This window comes from Plectropomus leopardus, chromosome 1 (genome assembly GCF_026936395.1).
Source record: "Plectropomus leopardus strain MGB_pleo_1.0 chromosome 1, ASM2693639v1, whole genome shotgun sequence".
Taxonomy (NCBI): Eukaryota; Metazoa; Chordata; class Actinopteri; order Perciformes; family Serranidae; genus Plectropomus; species Plectropomus leopardus.
This window is the reverse complement of record NC_142176.1, coordinates 9,109,124-9,133,281: the sequence shown is the minus strand read 5'-3', so window position 1 is coordinate 9,133,281 and position 24,158 is coordinate 9,109,124. Positions and strand designations below refer to the sequence as shown.

The window sequence follows — 24,158 nt, the reverse complement described above, 5'->3', positions numbered from 1 at the left end:
TTATTTGGCGCAATATTTAATGTAGAGTCCTCCGAATAATTGCTCTACTGGAAAAAACATAGTTTTGAGCGCATCATGATACATTTAGTTTGCTCGCATGTTTACAAATCGAGTTCACATGAACGCTTTAGTATGACTTAGGGGAATATATTGGCAGAAATGAAGTATATTATTCACAATGATGCTTTAATTATTTTACAATCTCCTGAAACAATGAATCGTTGTGTTTTAAGCCTCTTCGATTGAGCCTTTGATATGTACGTATGGAGCGGTTTCTCTTCCATTAATTCATCTTTGATTCTACAGCAGTCTAGACCAGCCAAACCAAAAATTGGCTCAAGGTAGGGCCATCTGTGTTTTGGTGTTTTTGCATGGTCCACCATAGTTTACCTACATGTTTGGCACACTGGAGAAGTTTTAGTTGGCTGCAATCTTAGTCCTCACTGCAAGATGCCACTACATCTTACACAGAAGACCTTTAAATCAGCTATCTGAAAAAATACAGCCAGAAACGCATAATTAGCCAGTACAACAAGTCAGGCACTTTTTTTTTAAAAAACTGTTTGAAAATTTGCATTTTGAAAACAAAATACAGCCCATAAACTCTAATGCAGGAGCAGCAGAATCACATTTACATCTACATTTACTGAATTACAGTACTGAAAATCCTGCGAGTTCACTTTCAAAGAAACTAACAATTAATTAAAATAATCAGCTGAACAGCAGCTTAGGTGGCTAGAATTTAGCAGCAGTGACAAATAACACTTTTAATCGTGTTTAGCTGAAAGGTATCGAACAGGAAGTGGTGTGACTGCATATCAAATTAATGCAAAGAAGATGTGAGTGGATGAAAACTTGTCCTGGAGTGTGTAATTTGTAGACTTTTTAATTTATTTTAATTTATTAAAATTTAAAGCTGCAGATTTCGAGTCACTAGGGGGCAGAAGTACTCCACAAGCTGAAAGTGGGAGGAAGAAAAAGGAGAGTTGGGAGATCAACTGTCACAAATACACCAAATACACCCCTTCACAAGAACAATCTGTGCACATGTGCAGACAGTTGTCACATTGGTTGTTTGGGGCAAATAAATGTGGCACAGGATATTTGCTCTGTGTCTAATCTGAGCGCACGCACCCTTGAAAGCATTTGGCTGGCAACACACTGGGTGGGATCAGTTGTGCCATGCTGATGTTACATTGCGCTAAGGTTGGTAATAGTTAGATAAAAGGCAGCGTATGAAACAATAGCTGTAATGTTAAATCTTTTTCTGGTAAACCTTTACTCAGTCTTTTCAGTTTTTAAGGGTTGGCAGAGGAAACAGCATCTTTTCTGTTTGGATTCGTCCACTACAGGCCTTGTGAAAAATGTGTTTGTCAGTGTGTTGTTCTGTGGTGCTGTTGGTACATGTGGCATTTTGTTGATTAGTCAGACACAAGCTGCATGTGCTGCTCTGTGTGCCAAACTGAAATGGAGTGTAAATCATGCCAAACCCCCTGTGGCACTGTATTGGTCAAGTTTTAGAGCAAAACAAGTAAAACAATTTGAAATTAATTCAACTTATGAGCTGACTTTTTAAACAAAAAGAAGTGCATTTTGAAAATATAATACTCCATCATAAATAAGTGACATGGAGCTTACTATTCTGTTCTGTTCTTGCAGATAACCCTTCCACCACTTTTGTTATACCCTCATTCCCACTTTAATTATCTGAAACTTAACAAAATCAGTTTGATTTCTTTTAAAAGCATGGGAAAAAACATAATGAGCAACTTTGCAAGAAATGTCCTGCAAACTGCAAGATAAATACATAAATAAATAAATAAATGAAATATCAAAAGTTAAAAAGTCAATTTTCTGAACAGCTGGGGCAGATATTGTTTATAATTACCATAATTATGTACTAGTAATATTATTAAAAACATTTATTTTGGTTACTTTCTTGAGGTATTTTTTTATTTATTTATTTTTTACAAATAATTCATATTCATGTCACATCAGGGGGTTTTGCCAAATATGTTTTTGTAACAGTCTAAAAATCTCTTTTTCCTTATTTAGATGAGCAAGAGAGGAAAGCCCTGATCTTAAATCAATCAAGAAGAGGTGGAAAGAGGGTTGTGAACCTAAAAGTTTTGGTTTGTGGATAAAGAATTGCCCTATTAAAATAAAAATCAAATATAATGTGCTCCATTAAAATAAAACAATTACAACACAGTTCAAATATTTGTTACATGTATCATCATAATGACAGATTATATCTTCAACCCTTTGAAACCTGGATCAACATCACTTTTCTTGTGATACATAATCTTAACAATAATTTAAACCTTTGACCCCAGAGCAAATTTGTTTGAATTTTTTCGAACATCGCAATGTAGCCAATGAACAATATGCCAAGAAATGTCCAGCAAATTGAAAAAATAAAAAATAATTAATTTTGGTATTTATTTAAAAATAGACAAAAAGTACAGAAATGCATAATTATTTTAAATTGTGTTACATAATTATTGTTACTTTTTTGAGCACTATTTTCCTGTCCATGTCTGTGTTTTTTTTCTTTTAATCCGTTTTCATGGCAAATTTTCAGGTTATTTTCTTGTACGTTTAACTAATTTCTTGCAATTTTTTGGGTCATTTTTTCATAAATTGCTAACTGGCTGCCTCTCGTGTTTTTAAAAAAAATCGTGTCAGACTCTGACGGGTTACGGGTAAAGTCGTGAGTGATGTTACGGTTATTAAACACGAGAACTTAAATCAGACAAGTTATATAAGTGCGAGCGTTGTCAGCATCAGGTAGATTTCAGGAGGTGTCTCGCGCTGGGAGCGGCTGCCGCTGTGATGTCAAACTGCCACCCAGAGTGTGTCCGTGCGCGCGCGCGCGTGTGTGTCGGCGGCGGATTCCCATCACAAACCAAGATGGCGGCGGAGCGGACAGCCGGGTCGGCACAGTGACTGACAGACAGACTGAAGCCTCGCTCGGCTGGACAGCTAACGGTTAGACTGTTGACAAAAACACAAAAGCAGCACCGTAACAGGTCACCTCATCTCTTTCGGCACCGACTGCGTTGTCATGACACAGCGCCGGTAGACGACACCGGGGGAAGTTGCGTGTGTGTGAGGACTAATTTGACGTCCACAAGCGGGTAAGTACGAGATGATGGACGGTTATCGTGGCCGCTGAGGGATTTACCGAGCAGTTGCTAGCTAGAAATCCCTCATGCTAGCTCTGTCAGCTCACTTGTGTCATGCATTTGTTTACATTAGTTTTAACCAACTGTCGCTGATGACAAGTGTGCCCTCATTGCGTTTGACCCGATGCCTCGCGTGCTGTGACCTCGCAGGAAGCAGAGTACTGTATGTGCCACAGGTTGTTAGCAATTAAACTTGAATATTTAAGTCACCTGTGCTGCGTGTAAACGACCAGACACACCGCATTAAACCCGTGCTCACCCGGTGATACATGTCTGCTTTACCTGCTGGCGTGCCGTCGTTAAGAACTAAAAATAACCCCAAAACACTAGCTACCCCTCTCCGTGCGCGTGTAGGATATTTTAGGGTTTTTTTTGTCTCTGAAAATGCCTTTTGCTTTTACCTTGTTGTTTATGTAGTGGAACAAAATGTACAAGTAGAGTCGTGATTTTATGTTTTGTTTTTAAGTCGGTTTATTATATAGCCCAATATTACACATCACAAGGGGATTTATAATCTGTGCAGTATACAACAACCTGGATTCAGATAGGATAACACTTCCCCTAATATCCTCTTTTTTTTAAGGAAAAAAAACAAAAAACTGACAGTCAGATGCAGTATATACTGTGTGTACAGAATAGACACATAACATGGTAAATTTGTTGTATAGCCAATTAAGATGACAACATCTCTAAATAGATTGTGAACATAAATGTTTGTACTTTTTGTTTATACTTTTTTGTACTTTTATTGGTACTTATTGTGCAATGTCTCTTAACCATGCTATTTAGTCAGTGGGACACAATGGGCAGGGAGAGTCATGATATGATGTCTTATTTTGTCAAGTGTTTGAAGTGGGTCAGATTTATCATAAAGCCCAATATCAACCAACATCACAAAGGGATTTACAATATGTGCAGCACACAACACCCCTAATTCAGATGACCAATAACTCCTTCAGAAAACCTCTATTACCAAGAAAAAATGAATAAAACTGAGGAGTCCCTCTCCCTTGACTGGCAGACATGCAAGAGATATGTGCTGTGTGTACAGAATAGACACCCAGCATGATACATTTGCAGTATTGCTAATCAAGATAAGAAAACTTGTGGATAGACTGTAATCATAAATGAATGAGGCCAGACTATTAGACTGCCAGTGATTTTTGAGGAGGTATTTTCTCAAAGCTGTTCAATCAAACAGTCCAATAACACAAATCACAAGGGGCATACAGCACTCTCCATTCAGATAAGAAAAAAACTTCCCCTAAAAACCTCTTTTACCAGGAAAAAAGAAAAAAATAACTGAGGAGTCCCTTTCCCTTGACTGGCAGACATGCAATATATGCTGTGTGTACAGAATAGACACCCAGCATGATAAATTTGCAGTATAGACAATCGAGAGGACAAGATGTATAGATAGAATGTAAACATAAATGAAGAAGGCCAGACTATTATGCTGTCAGTGATTTTTGATGGGGTATGTTCTTAAAGCTGTCACTGCTGGTGTAAAGCAAAAGGCAGAGAATTCATCACTAGGGAAAACGGTGGTGACTGTGCTGCTGCAGCCTTGCAGATATAGTTAATATGTTTGGGGGCTGTGTTCACTGTTATTGTGGCGCATCACAGCAAATATGTCTGCCTGAGATATTTGAGCAAACTGAGCTGCAGTAGGGGATAATTTTTTCTTCTATTTTTTTAAGTTTTCTTTAGCAGAATCATAGGTTTGAATGTTCAGTATACAGGATTTAGGGGGATATATTGACACAAATGGTACACAATGTAGTAATTATGTTTTCTTTAATGTATAAACTGAATCTGAAAATAAGAGTTGTTGTGTTCTAGTTACCTTAGAATGAGCCGTTTATGTCTACATTGGGAGTGAGTTTTTGTTCATGGAGACCGCCATGTTGCACAGCCATTTTTCTATCGTGCCCGGAAATGACGAACTAAACACTGGTTTTCAAGGATGTGACACACCAAGCCAACAGTTGGCCGTCGGTCAAAGTTGAGCTGTTGGTGAATGTCTGTGGCCCTTGTCACTGAGATGTGTTCTGCACCGTTGGCCCTTGTGGCCCTCGTCAAACGCCATTGTCTTTTTTCACCAATTCAGCATGTTGAATTGACCCTAAAAAATAAATATCAGCCTAGGCAGAAGCTATATTTAGAGTATTGTCACTGTTTTACCGCGCCGTCGCACAGCCTTTTCCTATGGCACTACATTTCTCATTTGCTGTGGGTCAGTTGTTTGGGTCAGAAAGTGGTGCTAGCGGCTGTTACGCGCTCCGACTGACACAAAACTTCACGTTAAACACTCCCAATACAGTGTCGACTTAGACTTTAGATGTGATGATTTGCTTTTTCACATCAGCCACTGTAGTTAGCAGACCCTCGGCGACGAGCAGTGCTGAAAAAAATAAAATTTTTAAATGTAATTTTTTTTAATGTGAAATGGTTTTATTTTGTGTTTTCACTTGTTTTACTCACATGGTACATTTGTTTTGGAGAGGAAGAGACCTCTGCAGATAATTCGGCTCCCTTTAAAAACCTTATGAACAATAAATCCTGAAGGAAACTTGGAGAAGTCACTGCTTGCTGCAATCTGTAATCCTCACTGCTAGTTGCCACTAAATCCCACCTAAATCCTACACACTGGACCTGTAATGACAGAGGTTGTCGTATGTTGTACAATCTTTTGCCATTGGGCTATATAAGTAAAACTGACTTGACTTGATAAACACTGGGAGTCCAGCTTGGAGTTAGTCCACTGCTCCTCTCTGCTATTATGACAGGAGCAGCAATGGCGGCTGCAATCTGGGTAATTTTCACAATTTTCACATTCTGATGATTTACTTCCCCAAAACTTCCCTTGCATTGTTCAGTGGTGTTGCACGGGATGAGCCTAGCAAGTCTGGTCAAATCATGCATGTGACAGAAATACTCTCAAGCCTGTCATTTGAAAACCTCAGCTCCACATACCAGAAAGGTAACCTATACTGTAACCCTGTAAATCCTCTGCCTGTCTGGTTTATTTTTGCTTTTCATTCAGATGTTAAGCTCTCCGCATATCTTGAAATTACTCACGGCCACATCTCTGTGTTGTGCATGTGATAGACAGGATGTTTGTTTTCTGTCTTATTGCCGTGTCTGCTCATGTTTGGAGGGCAGAAGGGGCTCCGTGTTGGAATGCCAGAAAGGAAAAAGTCATACTTTTAAATGAAGTATGGCACCACAAAAGCCAAATGGCATAGGTTGTGTAGGTTGCTCGACTTGGCTGTCTAGTCTTATGTAGGTCCATCCAAGAAAAGGATTTACAGCATAGAGTAAAAGATCAAACAACCAGACAGCCAGACAGCCAGACAGCATCTGCTTAGCTGATTGAAGACTTCAGGTACACTCAGTGACCCTGGTTCCTCTTATCCTGACACTGGCCTCAGGGTTAATGCCTGCTGTCCACCTCTGACTAACACCAAATGTCCCGTCCTGCGGCAGTGACGGTGTTAATACCTAGAGGCACAGGGTGCATGTTATTCCCATCTTGCGTAATTTGGTGAACACAAACAATGTGGGCAAATAAGAGTCACACTTCAAATGGCTGACAGTTGCAAAATGTGGGTGCTCACCCCTCTCATGTTTGATGCATAGTCATGCATTTCACTGTGGCTTTCACTTGAACTTGCTCTGCATAACAGCGCATACTTGATGCCTAAACTGAGGGTAGTGTCGAGACTGTTTCTTTGGCAGTGAGTGGAAGTCTGATGCTGTAGTCTGCTGTTGGTGGTTTGATTGTTTAATTTTAAATTTTTTCTGCTGTGTTGCACCAGAAACTTTGTGTAAGAATTTAAGCGCATATGTGTACCTGGTAAACATTTTATGTTTAAAAAAACCCCCAAAAAGTTACATATGTTCAAATATTTTTGTAAGTTCGTACAACAGTGTATGTATATTTTTAAAAGGAGTGGTTGGAAAAATCGAAACTGTAGAGTATTGTTCTATATTTGTGCGTCAATATCGTATCGATGCACGCAAGCCAAGCTTTTTTTTTTTTAAAAATTCAAATTAGTAATTCTGCAAATACAGAATAAACTTTTGGCAGTCTATTTGAATAATATAATACAATTGTTTTTTTCAGTCCAATAAAATAGGTGCAATAAAAATAAAAAAGTGAAATGAATAAATTGAACACTTTATCTTAATAGATCAAACAAATGTTTACAAAGTTTTTCTTTAAAAAGATGATTTTCAGTGAAAAAAGGGTAATAAATTGCAACATATCACAATATATGTCATAGGGCTGCGCCTTGAAAGTCTGAGTTTCGAATCATCAGTCAGAAACCCCTCAGTTGAAGTCTAGCTGTCTGTCTGTTTTGTTTTTTGCTATTCGGTGGGCTGTGTAGTGTACTTCTGGGGATGTTTTGGTCCCTAGATTTGGGAGTGGAGTTAGCAATCTTGACTTTCACACTATTCTTTGGTGCAGGCTGTTGCGTTGATGCAGGCAGTGAAACAGAGGGAGAGAGCTCGGCGCCATGAGGCTCTGAGAAGGCATTGTCTTCTTTCTGAGAAAGGGTGAATCTACAGCTCACAGAAGCTTAATACAACACAGTCTCTGGCTTTTCTTTGATACCTAGTGTTGGTAAAAATGTTGTAGGACACTGCCAACATTAGCACCCATGGCTTGTTTACTTTAGTATGTGAATGATGCTAAATGTCCCGCTGAACCCTGTTCAAACATTAAAACTTGATATGGGGCAAAAAAAAATCGAATCGAATAGTTGCATTGAACAGCCAAATCTGATTCGACTGGCATAATTATGGGTCAGGTACAGCCCTGATATGTTATGGCAATAATCAGGATATTGCAACAAGTTTAAAATCACAATAGTATAATATCGTGCCTTAAGTATCATGATAATATCGTATCATGGGGCCTCTGGTGATCCCCACCCCTAGTTTTCAATAGTGCATTTTTAGTGGACAAGGTTATTGTTACAATTCTGTCTTCAAGTACTAGAATACATGTCCATTATGTTATTTACGATACAACCCCTGATAGAGTAAAGAACTTTATGCATAACGCTGTCTTCTGCAAAACTCTGGATCAAATAGAATCTAAAATTGGTAATTGTCCCAGGTGTAATGTTACCTTGAATGAGACTCACCTTCCGTAATCTATCTTCAAATAAACCCTCATTCAGCGTTTTCTCTGCCTTGAAAGTGCAAAGGGTTTTCAGAAGAAAGTTAGATTCAATTTAGTGGAACTCCAGTCAAAAGTAAAATACTTTGCAGACAAAGCTGCTCATGAACTTGGTGCAAAAAAATCCCCACAACGGTGCTCCTGGAGCGATTCACTGTGGACACTTTAATAGTGACACTAGTCTGGCATTCATAAACTGTAAAGGAAAAATACTACACTGCTTTTCTGTAGAAGTTTGTGATGAAGCTGTAGCAGAGATGTGAAGAAACTACGTCCTTAGTTTTGACCTCCAGCAGCGATGCACAGGTTGATGTTCTTTGATGTGGAAGCTGAGAGCTTAAGGAGTTTACAGCCTATATTATCACCTAATTTGAATGAGTAAAATGACTTATTTTTCCTTCAAGGACATGGGTCAAAGGGTTATACAATGCTTCCTTACAGTTTCTCATAACCTTGTTTAATGCCAACTTTTTGTATTCTGCTGTGGTTTATACTCACAGTTGGAGGGAGTAAAAGAGATGCTGACTGCATAGAAGAGCAGCAGAGCAAGAGATGTAACTGCTAAAAATGAGTGACAGTCATGCTTTTTGCACTCTGGTGTTTTCCTGCTCCCCCGAGTGTTAAAATGTCTCTCTATCTCTGATCATTTCTGTATGATTTTTGACAGACGCACCATAGTGAGTCCAGAAAAAAAGTTCTGAGAAATGTATACCGTGCATGAACATTTTCCGTTGTTAACTTTATTGTTACAGTGTGGTCAATATACAAGACAATATGCTCAGTACATCACTAGCAGCTGTTTTTTGGGTTCCTTTAAGGACACCACTGATGAATAAATAACCAGGCTGTTTTGTTTCAAGCTGTGGTGTAGATTTCTTTGACAAAGAAATGTTTATAACAAGATGTTTAAGGCCACTAAAATCACATATTTGAATCCCACTTGCTGTTGCCTTTTTTCCCAGTCTTTTTTCTCCATCTGGGTATCATTCTGATATGATAAAATATTTCAAAAAATGTTTGAGTAGAGAAGCAAAACTACTTTCAATATAAGCTGAAAGTTTTTTCGAAATTATAAATAAAATTATAAATAAAAACCCTCAACAAAATAAGCCCATCTTCTCAAATGCCATTTTTTGATGTCCCAAAACAAAAAACAGGTGGACAGGGAAAATTACTTAAATAAATAATATGATTAATAAATTACCAGAATTATGAAAGTAAGCAATATTATGTCAAGTAAGATATACATAAAATGGGAATTAATTAAGATTTTGTTGCTAAGTTTTAAGATTCTGACACAATTAAGGGCGTACAGAAAAAAAAAATTAATTGAAGCTTCATACCCAGCTCTTTGTCACTATAGATTGTGCCAAAAACTTAATATTTGAGTAACAAGACTTGTTGGAAGCAGAATAGATGTTTCAGTTATGTAAAAAATTCAGCTTATTGTGAAGGTCACAGCACAGAGGGTCACCGTTTTTTTAATGAAACATAACTAAAAGGAGACACGAAAGAAAAGCTGCTATAGATTTGCATGCAGAACAACTGAGAAGAGGATTACATGTTCCCAGGGAATACCATCCACAAACACTAATTAGCTGTAAGCTCAGAGTATTGTCTGCAGGGAGAAAGGCAGGATGTGTCCTCAGTTGGTGGGTGGCATCTGGTGGTAGGCGAGATGAGTTTGGGCGTTTGGCACTGATCTCATCATCTAAAGTGAGATTCATAGCTCCTAGCAAAGTCATCTGTTGAAATACTAAAACACATCTCACTCATCTCAGTTGTTAGTGCTTTTTTTCTTATGCAGCAGTCTGCATAAAATACAGTTGGGTACAGCAGAGGTAGCAGAGTAGTTTTAAGAAGTGGTTGGTTGAAACCACCAGCAATGCACAGCACCACACCAGAACAGTTAATGCTCCCACCGGTAAATGATGAACTGTGAACTTGCCCGTTTGAAACAACGGCAGCAGGCTGCTAACAAAAGATCTCTTACAAAAGATAAACTAAAACATGTTTTTCGAAAACATTTGAGGAGAGAAATAGGCAACTCACTAACAGAATCTAGATTTACATTTGATCAGTGCTGCTTAGTTTTACTGTTTGATCTCAGTTTTTTCAGTTTCCGTTTCACTATGCAGGAAACAGTATGGTGCCAACTTCCTGTCCACAAACTCACTATTATAGCTAAACAAAGCACTAAAATATGTTTATGAAAACATTCAAGGGGAGAAATAGGCAGGACAGTAACATGATCTTGATTGATATTTGATCATCACTGCCTACGTTCACCGTTCTAATCTGATCTAAGTGCATAATTTGATTAAGATTTCTTTAAAAAAAAGAACAAAAACAAAAAAACACACAGACAATTAAAATTAAAAAGCCAAAGATGTGCATCATTACTGCTAATGTTTAATTATAAAAAGCTGAATGGGGCTTTGGGAGGCAGAATACTATTAACAAATCCTCCAGAGACAAAGCAACATAGGAAACGTCCCTCTGGACTTCCCTTTCTCTCCCACCTACAAAACAACTTCTTTAACCTCATGAACAAATTCTGAGTAAAAATATATTTGTAAAGCAATAATTGACGCCAGGCAATTAAAATGCCCCATGATGAATGGACTTTGGTGCAATTTTTCAGTAATTTGTGGAACTGCATTTACACTCTGAAATATACATACATTTTGTTTTGGATAAATTACAGAAGTCTAATTTTCCGCTCTTTCATCTTGAGGAAACTTTCAGTTCAGTAGATTTAACTAAAACTTTCTTGGATGTAGGCTTGCCACAGTCAAGGCTCCACTGGTGAAGTCTGTAATTGACTCACACATTATTCTGCTGCTGCTGTTGTGTGGTCGACTGGGTTCACAATGGTAACGGATTATTCTCCACTTTCTTCTCATCATTCAGACAGAAATGGACGCTTATCAGGACAGACTAAAGACGTCACCAAATCAAAGAACAAGCTGCAAATAAACGAGGTCACACTGGCAAACAAATGTGTGTGTTTACACTAATCAAAGGCAAAAGCTTTTTCTACAATATAAGGAATTAAAAGATCAGGCAGGGAGAGAAGGCAGGTTGGTGAGATCAGGTTTCCCGGAGACATGGTATTAATTCCCACAGGGCTCTGCGTTAGCACTTCACTGTGCTAATACTGTATACAGAGTCAGGATGGTAACCTTTTGTATGGGGTTTAAGTGTAAGGCCTGTGATCCCAGAATTTAGCTTGATATCTGTACTTTGGAATATGACCTTGAAATGCATTTTTGCCCTGTAGCTGTTTTTTGCAGATTACTTTTCATACTTACATGGTGGATACAAGCATAAATGTCACCGACAGGAATTGCAGAATCCTTAAATGAAAGATAAACATGTAGGAGGCTCAATAAATGGCTTCATCTGGTATTGAAGCCTCTGTTGCTGTAGATGAGCATTCAGCAGGTGGAACAGCAAGTGCAGAAAAAACATGAAATGAAACAAGATCCTACAACAAAGCACCTGTACCTTAAACCACCAATACAACCAAACCATAACCTCACTAAAATGGATGCCTGTGCAGGAGAGCTGTGTAAAAGGAAGGAGGGCTCACTATGCAGCTAAATCTGGGGACCAAACAGTCCTAAGTAGGCTAAACTTCACACTGACCAGTAAAAAAAGACTGCTTGATTTGAAGAGTCTCATAATTATATATAGTCTGCATAATTATGGTCAAAATGATAATCACGATTATTGTGATCAATACTGAGATTCCGATTATCGTGATTATTCATTTTTTTTAGGGACAATTTTTTTTCCTCTGCCACAAGAGCACGGTTTTCACTTTCATGCTGTGCTACATTTCAGCTAATGTGCATATCTTTGCATCAAAAAAAGACTGGTACTTGTTTGCAGTGGAAAATAAAATTGCACCCAAAATTTTGAATTAAAACCAAATCAATAGAGCACTGAATCTGGCTATAGTCCATTGTTTCATTTTTCTCACTTTAGAAATCTATTACTCATAATAATCACGGTAATAATAGAGATCCGTTATTGGTCGGGCTGTTGTATTTACATGCATTTGTTTCCCTTAGTCACTTTGATTGATACACTTGTAGAAATGGATGCTTGTTTGTTGTATGAGATGAGACAAGAAACGTGTCAAATGCTGGAGGTGATGAGTGGCCTTCATTCTGTGCCCCAGCTTATTGTCTTTACTCTGTTTACTTTTTAGTAGATGTAATCAGTTAGTGAAGTTAATAGGATCATTTGCTGGCAGGTAAAGTCTGTCACCGCTGCGTCTCATGCTGCTGCATCACCATCCATCACGCTTTGTGCTTAATTATCCATGACAAACGCATCACAGCCTTCCACTTATATCAAGAGAGAAAGATTGCCCTGTCTGAGCCTGAGACGAATTTCAAAACGTCTTTTGAAATTTAGGTCAGGACCTTGTGCAAAGTTTTTGATGGCACTTTGTATGCTCGCAAATGCTCCTATGTTGAAGCACCTCACAGCACCATTAGCATATTCATGTTATAGGTTAGTCTCAACAGGGCACAAATTGCTAACCCTGACATTGTTATTTCCATTTTCTACCCATTGGTCCTCCTCTTTTCATAATTAACAGCATGATGATCTGTTGAATTAGTCGCATAGCTCATGTAAAGACAAGTTGTGAGTGTTAATGGATGCAAACTTACCCCCCAACCCTGAGTATCCTCCTTCTTCTTAACTTTGAGGAATTAATATAAAGTCGGGGAGAGTTCATCTGGAGGCAAAAATAAGGGCCTGCTTTTGCTGTCTTTACTATATGAAGCAGCATCACACTATGACCTTGATGCGTGTTTGAAAGTGTTTTTGCCGTGCATTTTACAAAGCTGAGACACTTTAGAGGGCTTGTGTTTTTTTATTAACAGGCAAGAAGTCCCATCTCCTTCTTCTTGGTTATTCAGCCGGCGAGAGTGGTGTCTTCTGTAAGCCTCAAGAGTGGAAATAATGAGAGGATTTATTAAGCTTCTGTAGATTAAGATACTTTTTCCCCAAAGGCATTCCTTTGACTTTGTGTAGCTGTAAATGTAGTCAGTGTCAACACCCATTGAGATGTTGCTGATAATTAGTTCCATCTTGAAAACATTCATCTCATAGCATCAGTTCCCCCATACTTTTTTTTAGCAAAACCTTTACAAATCTTTCCAAAAGTGTATCTGAGATGTAAACTGGTTACTGATAGTCTGCTGGCATCCTGCAAGGAGAAAGAAAAGGGGTTTAATGATTCATGATTGCTTTATCCAAAGTAGTCCTGACACCTGCTGCTTAAAACTTCTTTAATCTAATGAAGTCACAATGTCCGGTTCTATTAGTGTTTGCAGGTGCATGATTATTATTGCATTTATAAGATAATTTATATAGTTTCAGTTATCTGATATTATTTTCTATTATTTATGAAAGGTTTGGGACCTGATTTAGAGTCAGTTTGACTATTGTACATGAAGTATTGTCAGTAATTTGTCAACAGAAAACAGACCCTGGATTTGTCATATTTAGCATATTTTCTTGTGGGGTAGCTCGATTGTGGCAAAAACAAAAGAGAATTTATTTTTTTTTGATTGATATTGAAATCAAGTTTATTTAATGATTATTTAACACGATTATTCATTGGCTTTGAGAGCATCATGCATTTATTGAACATTAACTCTGGTGTTCCTTTTTGAAGACTGGATGTCTCTAACCTTAATTACGACTGAACTGAAAAACAATGAAATAATAAGAATAACAAAACAAAAGTGAAATAAATTTCAAATATATTAAAACAAGAACAAATAATATATAAAAATAATTTAGAAAATAAAAATATCACCACCTATGTTCCATTGCAGTGTCAGAACCTACTGCATACCACTTTACGTAAAGTATATCTAATATATCTATAAACTATGTATATAAATCGAGGGAAGCCAAAATGGTAATTGAAAATAAAATTCAGAATTAGTGAACCCTGGATGTGTTGTGACCTTCTGCACAGAATCATACAAGCTGCAAAACAAACTCAGCTGTGTGCAAGAAATCTGGATTTAATGTTCGATAATTTGCCCTAAAATGTGATAATTCTCATGTCTGTGTACAGTTATTTGGTTTTCGGCACCTGGTAACACTGAGGTCTAACATCTTTTTTGGATGAGCAGTAAATGTGATGTTATGAGAGATTCATAATGACTAAAGGATTCTAAAATCCACCAGCCACCTCCAGGATTTTACCATGTACCAACTAATTTATTTGTTTCTCTGGAGCTTTCTTTTGTGTATAGCGTCAAAGAGCTGACTGGATTTTGACAAAACACGAGTGCAATTATACATCTCAGTACTCTGCTTTGGCATTTTATACATTGCACCACTGACTGGATGTTGCCGAAAGCTAAAGGAGTTAAACACCTTTCATTCCAGTTTCTCTTTTGACATTGATTGGCCCAAAACATGATGAATATTTGTTACTGCCTCAGAAGGGGTGGGGGGTGCAACATTTGTGTAAAACATCATGTATATTGTTACCTTGTTAGAAAATGGAACGCTGTCTGGATGATGGTTTGTTGTAAGACGAGATTGACTTTATTTGTCCCTGAGGGAAATTTGTTTCAGTCTTTGAAAAAAGCACTGCTGCTTAAGAATGCAAACACAAGAAACAAACTGACAGCAACAAATAGTCACATACCTAATTTAAAATGCATCTGCTGACAAAGGTTAATGCATCCTGACTATCTCTTATCCAAACTGTCTTCTAGATCACACACACACACACACACACACACACACACACACACACACACTGCCTCCATCTAAGAGCAATTAAAGTATATGTTCAGTGCTAGTTGCTGTGTAATTAAATTGATAGTGATACAAGGAGGAATATGTTTATCTGCCAAAAGGGTTGATTGTAGATACATTTCCTGCAGTACCAACCGTAAAATATGCAGAGTTTTTTTTTTCAGTTTTTTTTAGCTGCCGAAGGCTTGTTGTGGGCTTTTCTTTATAGCTATGTTTCTTATTCTATATCAGTGCTTTTAATTCTTTCGATTGATGTTTGGGGAACTGGGAGTTTATAAGCAGTTATGTCACGACCAGCAGCTCGAGTTGAGTTTCTCTCAGCATTTGTTTCAGTAGGTTAATCCTTTGAAACCTGGATTGACATCAATTATCTTGTACTGCGTTCACATGGTTTTCACAAGCTATTTAACCCTTTGACACCTGAGCAAATTGGTTTGATGAGCACTTTTTTCAGGTAATTTACTTGAAATGTTTTTACTAATTTCTTGCTGATTTTTGGGCCATGTCTTGTTATGTTGCTGGTTGCTTTTTCGTCATGTTTTTAAAAGAAATCACACCAATTTGCTCAGATTTCAAAGGATTAAATGACCTGCTAGGTGTACAGATTTACAGTATTACATGAAAAAAGTAAAACTTATTTCTCGCAGATGTCATTATTCCTCCAAAACGTTACATGACCTGATGCTGCTGAAAGGCAAAAGTGCCAAACGCCCACCCCTCAGGGCTAACTAAAAGCAGATGCTTGGCCAATGAGGCTTCCTACTGGCTTGTGTTTATGTTCTTGAGCACATTCCTTCTCACCTCCTCCACGTGTCTGCCCTGCTGTGGCGGTCTCTGTGCGGGGTGTCTATACAGCTGGAGCCGTGAGCAGCGACTGGGCCACTTGAGCCTCGAACTAGAGTCCCTTTGGTGTGTTTCTTTGGCCCTTGGTTCTCGTGAACTGGAGACAGCTGGAAATCGTTCTCCTGTCACGTTGGCTGTAACGAAACCCTTGTGGAAGCAGCTGAAGGGCTGTTGGGTCTGGACATCTTATTGAACTCCTCCCTGAACTCCTGCTGTGGTTATAAGTCAGTGAGTTTGAGCTGGGAAGCTTTGTCTACGGCTCTGGCACCAGGCCCTTCATGTGGCCGAGTTTAAAGTTTCTGGGCCTGTGGTGCTTTTCCACCAACTCTGTCTCTCTTGTTTCTGTGGCTCCCACACTGCTCTCCACCCCATGTGATTATTGAATATCAGATAATCTGTGCATCCAGCTGTGTCACGTCATAAAGTATCTTAAAGCAAGCTAACCGCATCATTTAAGGCACTCAGTCAAATGCTGATCTCAGCTTTACAAAGACAAATAGTCTGCAAAGTCTTTGGGAAAACCGTGTCTTAAGGCATTTTTGCTGAATGAACCCACACCATAAATGATTAAGAAACACATAAATATAATGTGCAGTGCCTCAGGAACTCTGTGAAGGACTCCAGTGACCTTTAAAAGAGGCTTGCTGCCTGAGCACATCCTCTCTTAAATGTTCACAGCTTTTTTCAGTTTTGACCTCTCTCTGGGCGTTTACCTCAAGATCAAGTCAAGCGTTCCTTTCCAGAGGAAAAAGTCTGCCAGGGGAGAAGTAGGGCAGCCAGAAAATTAAGATACTTGGATTCAACCACTTAAGCCATGATGCAAATTTTTACGTATTTGGCATGGTGTGAGTCACAGCTCTGCATCTTTTGGATGCAGTCCGTGGGAGGGAGTCCAGTGAGGATCTTTGCATGACGAAATGCGCAATAGCTGGGTGTTTCGTATTGTTATGCTTTCTCAGCACTTCGATGCGCCTAAATTCAAGGCTGTCTGGGGGAAACTTTAAATTTGCAAACCCATAAACAGGGTCCGAAATTAACACTCGCCAAGTGCCAGTTACGGGTAGATTTTCAGTTTCTCAAGTAAATCTTGGAAGGTAATCTGTCACAGTGGTGGGGAAGTGTTTGTTTCAAAATTGTTGTGTAATAAAAAACAATGAGTCTTCAACACAGGGTTCCCGTGGATCCTCAGAACGTCTTAAAAGGCTTAGAATTCATTAATGTAAAAGTAATAAGATTGATTTAAGACATTTAATTGGCATTAAAATGTCTTAAATCAGTATCAGAAGTCTTTAAAATCTCAAAATAAATGGTAACATTTGTTGTTGAAAATAATTCTTAAACGCTTCATGATGGGATTTAAAACAGTGGAATCCCACATACAGAGTGAGACAGACAAAATCGGTTGTTGTTGTTGTTTTCTCGGTTTCATCATCATGTCAGTGCAGCACAGTTTGTCCGTGGATCAGTTCTTGTTGCGTAACACATAAATCCTTGCAATCACCTTTAAAAGATTGACTTATGGCTTAGTGAAAGTAGCAACTGTGAAAATCTAGAATTCGTTTTTAATTCTGTCACCTGTGTTTCCGTCGTGAGCTCAGCATTGTTGATTTGTTCTATTTGTGAAATATAGAGCAGGCGGAGACAATAGAGGCTGTTTGATTGCAGTGGGAGTTCAGGACTGTCCCACATATGCAGTATATATATTTATATATGTGTGTGTGTGTGATCCTTATGTAAGGTTTGCTACAGTACTGCTGCTTCATTTTGCATTGTATTTTTAGCAGGCTGACAGCATGGCAGGGATGAGTATCATTCTTTGGCCCGTCATGTGGCTCTGTGGTCAGTCTAACAGGGAGGTGACACTGCAGAGTCTTCACTGCTTCACATCGATGGGACTGCAATAAATTAGGTCAACAACTTTTTTTTGTTGCATTTTTGTACTAAGTGAGAGGAGTTAACTGTACTTACTGTGTGTTCCATAAAACATACCCTCCAATACCCATGTCTGTTTTTTGTCAGTTGAGTCTCATGCAAAATCTCCCTGGGTCAATTAAGCTGCAGTCATTTGCAAGAAACGAGATAACCACTGTATTGGCCGACACCCTGTGTCATTCCACTCCTTATTTCATTATACATAGCATAGTTTTTATATGGATTACACACGATTTAAACATATCTTTTAAATGGAGAAGATTGGTCCTAGATTGGTTCAGTCATCCAATGTGGTTATCTTGCACTTGACAAAATCATATGTATTGACCATGTAAGTTTCTGCCTTTCATCACGCCTGTGAAATACAAGAATGTGACCCCAGGACCTTGTATTTACAAGTATGTACAAACACACACACACACACACCTTCATGTCTCACCTCTTCCTCAGGCTGTCAGTCAGCCTGTTATCCTTTCCAGGCACATGCTCACATGCAGGCTTTTAATGGCTTAGAGTGTTGAGAGCACATGTGAAGGTGCAATAGGAATGTGTGCGTTTGTTCCCCTACATGTAATTTCGTATTATACTTGTGTTGTTTTTTTTCTTGTGTGCCAGCTATTCAGTCGATTCACCAAACGCAGGGAAAATGTTGAAGAATTCTGGATCAGTATGATGAGTTTACCCATTAGGTGTTAGGGTTAGGGTTAATTTCTAACAGGGGAGTCAGATCCCTCTCCATTTCTTTGGTCTGGACCCAGACCTATAACCAATTTAGACAGAGTGTTTCTATTTTAACTAGCTAACTAAATAGATACTTCTACGGTATATAATATTTTCGTTGTCTTCCATGTGTTTCACTCTTAAAGGGGTTGTTTTTTCAACATTTGACATACATAATCTAACTTTTTTTCTTTTCAAAAGTCATGTTTTATGTTTCAATAAACATTTGGGCAAAATAAAATTGTCCCTCTCCATGTTTGGTTATTAGAAAATTGGTCTTAATTCCAAGTAGCACTAAAAAAGTCTTAAATAGTCTTAAATCTACCTTGCCTTAAGCTGCATGAACCTTGTTATAGGTCTCAGTCCGGATAGGACCTGGGTCTGGACTTGAGGTTTAGAGAGGGACGGCAGCTTAAGGAGGGGGACATAGTTTGGTCGTTTTGCCAACAAAACGAATTGCGCGCCTCCTTGTCCCCCCTCAAATGACTGACTGAGTTTAGATCAGAAGTGAAGTGCAGCTGTTTAAACCATCTTAGTTTGCACTTGCCTCAGTGCTACAGTGGACCTGTTTTCATTCTGAAATGAGGTAGGTCTTTCTTTTAGTTTTTTGTGTGTTTTGTATTGCGTTCAATCCCAGAGTAAATGTTTCTGAAAGAGAAGTGAGCACGTGTCCCACATCCTGTCCTCTGGGTGTTTCACCAATGTGTTGTAATGTGAGTGTCCCAGGAACATTTATGAGTCTGCTCAGTGTGTTGGACAGGAAGTTGAGCGTAGACTGTGGTCTTGGACTCAGGATGCTGTGCAGATGTGTAGCCCTTAGAGGTAAATGTGGTCAATCTTAGTTTAACCTGTTATTCCCACACTGATAACCACAGGAGTGCCGCCAGCATTAAGGTAGATTTAATATGGGATATATTCCAGGACTGAATGTGCCATATGAGGAATTTTAGGACCAGAGGCTATAGGTCCAGCTCACTCACCTCACTGCTTTTGCCTTATCAGGGCTGACCAGACATCACTTGGCAGAAAATTAGCTCACTGTGACTGTCTTCTGATCGGGTTCCCACAGTGAGGAAATGATGAGCTGAGATGCATTTGTAATCCAAGTATAGGAGCCAAAAAACAGTGTTTTCTCACCATCTGTCAATAGCTGGAAGTGATATAAGAAAGAAACGCAAATCGCTCTTTGTTTGGATATAAGCTTGGCAAGCTGACCCTGCAAAGATCATGTCATTTTACCAATAAACACCCAGCTTCAGCTTTTAGGTTTGTGTAAACAAACCATTTTCTCTCCCAAATGTTGTGTTCAAAACAGTTAATTGCAGAAATGGAAACAAATACAGAAACAAATGGGATTCTGTTCCATCTTTTGCAGCCAGAATGACGTGAATTTCCATCTGCATTTTATACTGAAGATAACTTTTATATATATATATATATATTTACGGTTCTTGATAGTCAGTTCAGTAACATGTGTCACAAGGAACCTTTCATATGAAATGTTTTAACACTGTGTCTCATCAAAGACCAAAACTCACAATGTGTAGATGGAGGATATTCACAGTAAGAGGTCAGAATACAGAAAGAATAGGTCACAGTTTGATGTCTTCTTTACTTACAATAGTCGCTGATGTTGACGAGAATAGATAGAGGCGATAACAGTGGTTTATATAGCTGCAGTGGCAGCTGAGGTGCTGCAAGCATAGCATCACACTGACTGGAGTTGGCAGCTTTTTTACCTTTCCCCTGAGCCAACACATTTAGTCTAGCTAACACACCCTGCTCATTAAGCCTCTCTTCCCCCCACCCTCTTACTGCATATGGTTGGAATCACAGACCTTGTCCAATTGGATATCTCAGATTTAAATTAAAATCTCCCTGAAATGAAATGACTGCAAGGATGAAAAATTGTCACGGACTGTTTCAGCAACTTGGGGATCCTTTTAAAGAAATACATAACCCATCTGTGTAAAATTTAGTTTTGTCTGAATACCTTTAGACATTGAATCTTGATTCTTACATCCAATCTGTGTGTGAACATATACATTTTTCAAAACCTTCTGATTTCATCTGTCATGAGCCCAGTGTGCTCTTGTGTTCTTGTGTTTTTGTGCGATTGTCTAGAAGAAGAGCAAAAATGCTGGCACTGACAGTAAAGCTTCATTTTAACCCACAGAGACAAACTCATGTCCCACAGGCTCCAGTGTCAAGAGGTTGAGTGATGAATCTGGCCACTGAGGTCGACTTTACATCACCACAGCCAGAGACTGCCAAAGAAAAAAAACTACACTGTCAAACAACACTGGCTTACAGTATTTCTTTGTTCCTTTTATGCAAAGTGTTGAGCTGCTTTGTCAAGAGGACATGAGAATAATATTATGTCATTTCTCTTGAGCCACATACTGCTACATCAGGGTTAGGGCTGAAGGCATGTCTGCAGTCTGAAATAAGTAAGTGGGTAAAAATGTCGAAGGAGAACCATTTTACATCTCCTATTTGCAGTTTTTCTCTCAGTTGTCACTTACACATTTGCATCCTCATGGGTGATCTTGGGAACTGATTTATTTTCCTTTTTGTGTTTTTGGAAAGAAATACTTAGCATTTCTTTGATCAGTAAGAAGCTGAACAAACTGCTTGAAACAGTACAAAAGTGTGGTGCTTCTCTGTGACATAGTCTGTTATAACCTGACAAAAGAAATAATGGTACAAATTGAGAGTTGCGGTAGTTAAGCAGAATGTAATGCAAATGTCTTGCAACATTTCATACCTCATTCCAATTGCTTCACAATGGAAACAAATCCAATCAACGAGGCAAAAAGTGCATTTAAAGGAATGCATCAACATGAAGTCAACACAGCGTCTTTGGCAGAGCCTCCAGCAACTGCTCTTTAAAGATATCCCATAGTTTCTCCTCACACCATTAACTTTGTTCTCAGTTGTGTCTTTGGTCCAAATGCCTTTTAGGACGCTTGTCTCCAACTCTGACCGCAATGGTCCTGACTCCTTTGTTTTCTCAAAATGACACTGTGATCATGACACAGCAAACAGTCAGTGGTCAACTGCAGAGCTGGATCAGAGAAACACTGAACTTTTAAGATACACTGACTCTCCTCAGAAGGTGTAACAGTGTTGAGTCTCCCCCTTTTTCTGAAACAGAAAATGCACTCCTGTTGTTTTGAGATTCACCCAATGAACTGTTGCTCAGCTGAAACAATCAAATCTGTGTAGCTCGTCTTTTTCAGCTGGGATTTTGTTTGTTTTGTGATAATGAAGCCAGAATAGACAAAATTCATTCACTCAAAGCTGCTTTTGCTGAGGTGTAGATTCTATCGAAGATAACCTTATCGTTGAAAAAATAATAAATTCTTTATTGTACATTTTAAGGTGACATGTCGGTAGGGTTGGGTTAGTGTGAACATTTTCAAACCAGTTTGATATTATGCCAAAAGCTGGACGAGACTGGTTAGAAGAACTTTACCAGGCATCCGAGTTGACTCAGCAATAGCTCCTCCTCACCGTTCCAAAAATAATGTCCGACTATCACGTAGCATCACGTAACACTGGAGCTCTCTGTCCACACTGACTCCATTAAATATGCACCTCTGTTACTTCATGTAAACAAACCACATAGCTATCAGCTGTACGCTCAAAATCACTTAAAACATGGGTCCCCAGCCTGTTTGCTATCTTCCTATGTTTGTAGCGATACTTTTTAAATCAGAAAATACATTTTATACTGTGGTATTTGCAGTAAATTGCATAAAATATAATCAACAGCAAGTAAAGTTAGCCTAGCTTGTTTGTAGATGTCATAAACCTCAGCAGAAACTGTCAGCTTCCCAGCAATCTCCCTCCAGCCAGCTGACACTGTTTAGGTTTTTGTAGTGAAAAAAGTAGGTTTCATATAAATAATTCCTCATTTAAACTTGAATGAATGAATCTGCCAGTCCTCTTTAACTGTTGCACTTTCAAAGTAATAAGTTCAGCTCACACACCTGCAGCCAGCAAGGACCATTTTTTCGTTGGCTTTGAATCCAAAATGTTGTCATATTGATGCCATTTTAGCCTTTCAAACAGAATAGATTTGCCATGTCTCCTCTCATACCCCAAAAAGTAAACAAAGACACAGCATGCACTGCTTTCCCCCCTTCCCAACCTGCTGAAATTTGATCTCTTGGCAGTAAATTAATTTCTGCGGCTGACCTGTGTGACACCAGTGGCTACCTTAGTCTGTTTATAAACATAATATTATATTAGTCAAGCTGTCATCTTGCTTATTATTATGGCAATTTGACTTGGACGTAGCGCTGTGGGAGGCTACTTGTAAAAAAAGAAAAGAATGTGCCCTAATGACAAATTCCAGTTCAGCTGGTTTGCATAAATCATCCCAGTTTAAGCTGGTAAACTGGACCGGACCGACATCTCGGGCATTTCTGTGGTGCTAACATGTTTACCCACACATGATGGCATACCTTTCAGCCTGTGTTTCTTCTGAATGTGTAGCTGGTGTTGTGCCGTCAGGACATGCCCTACCTAGGATAGATTAAGGAAACTACTGTTTGGCTTTTATCATCATGCTTAATAGGCCTCATGATATCACAAGGCTTCTAATCAGCAGGTTTTTATGTGGGACCTGCCTGTAATTGAGGTAGAATGTCAAGTGTGAAGAAACACCTCACTGCTCCCTTTTTAAAATGCACACTCAGGTCTGTGTAGCCAGCCAGGCTTTACCTGCTGGTTCAGTGTAGAGAGAAGTTCAAAATCCACAATACCAACAAATGTTCTGTGTTGGTCAGAGATGCGTGTTTTTTTCAATGTGTCCTTGAGCCGGGACACTGAACCTTTAGCTGGTGAACTAAAGTCAGTCTGGTCAAAGACCATCAGCTATCTGCCTGAACTGAAAATGGCTGCCTGGTACCTAGTAGTAGCCCCTCTCCTCCACACAGTGTAGCCTCTAGTTTCATTTGCCCTTCTACTGGCCTCTCCTCAGTAAGATTTATGACTATCAGATTTTTTATTTTACTGCCTTAGCAAGGACGCAAGAGCCGTCTGTACCTGCTTCGACGACGAAAATCAATCTCCCCTCCCTCTCTCTCTCTCCCTCTCTGTGTCTCTCTTCCTCTTTCCCTCTGTAACCGTGCAGGCAGTCGGCGGGGATGGGAGATGATGGAGGACAAAGGCCCTCGTGTAGCCGACTACTTTGTGGTGGCCGGTCTGACGGACCCGTCCAAGCCGTTGGACCAGGAGATCCACTTTGATGACGTCTGCCACAAGACGGCCAAGCCTAAGGCGCCCATCACCGATGTGGCTGTGGTGGTCCGCTCGATGGGTGAGGAGGTGCCGCCAGGGTTCACCTGTGTAGAGGAAACACCAACCGGCCATTCGGCTGATCTAAACAGTGGCGGACTCATGGCGCCCCAGATCTTCCTGTGCTACAGGCGAGGTCGAGACAAGCCGCCCCTCACTGATCTAGGGTG

At 39.2% G+C, this 24,158-nt stretch overlaps 1 protein-coding gene across 6 annotated transcripts in view; it reads left to right on the top strand.

Annotated features, from left to right (window-relative positions):
- Positions 1–2,880: 2,880 nt before the first annotated feature.
- LOC121943806 (C-myc promoter-binding protein-like) overlaps positions 2,881–24,158 on the top strand; it is an 88,446-nt gene continuing 67,168 nt past the window's right edge. For 5 of the 6 annotated variants that reach the window (XM_088072233.1, XM_088072162.1, XM_088072076.1 and 2 more), the window contains exons 1-2: positions 2,881–3,140; positions 23,825–24,155. In XM_088072233.1, coding sequence (XP_087928359.1) covers positions 23,845–24,155 — 311 coding nt within the window. In that variant the 5' untranslated portion in view covers positions 2,881–3,140; positions 23,825–23,844. The remainder of the gene's footprint in view (positions 3,141–23,824; positions 24,156–24,158) is intronic. The other variant, XM_088072123.1, reaches the window with a different exon arrangement.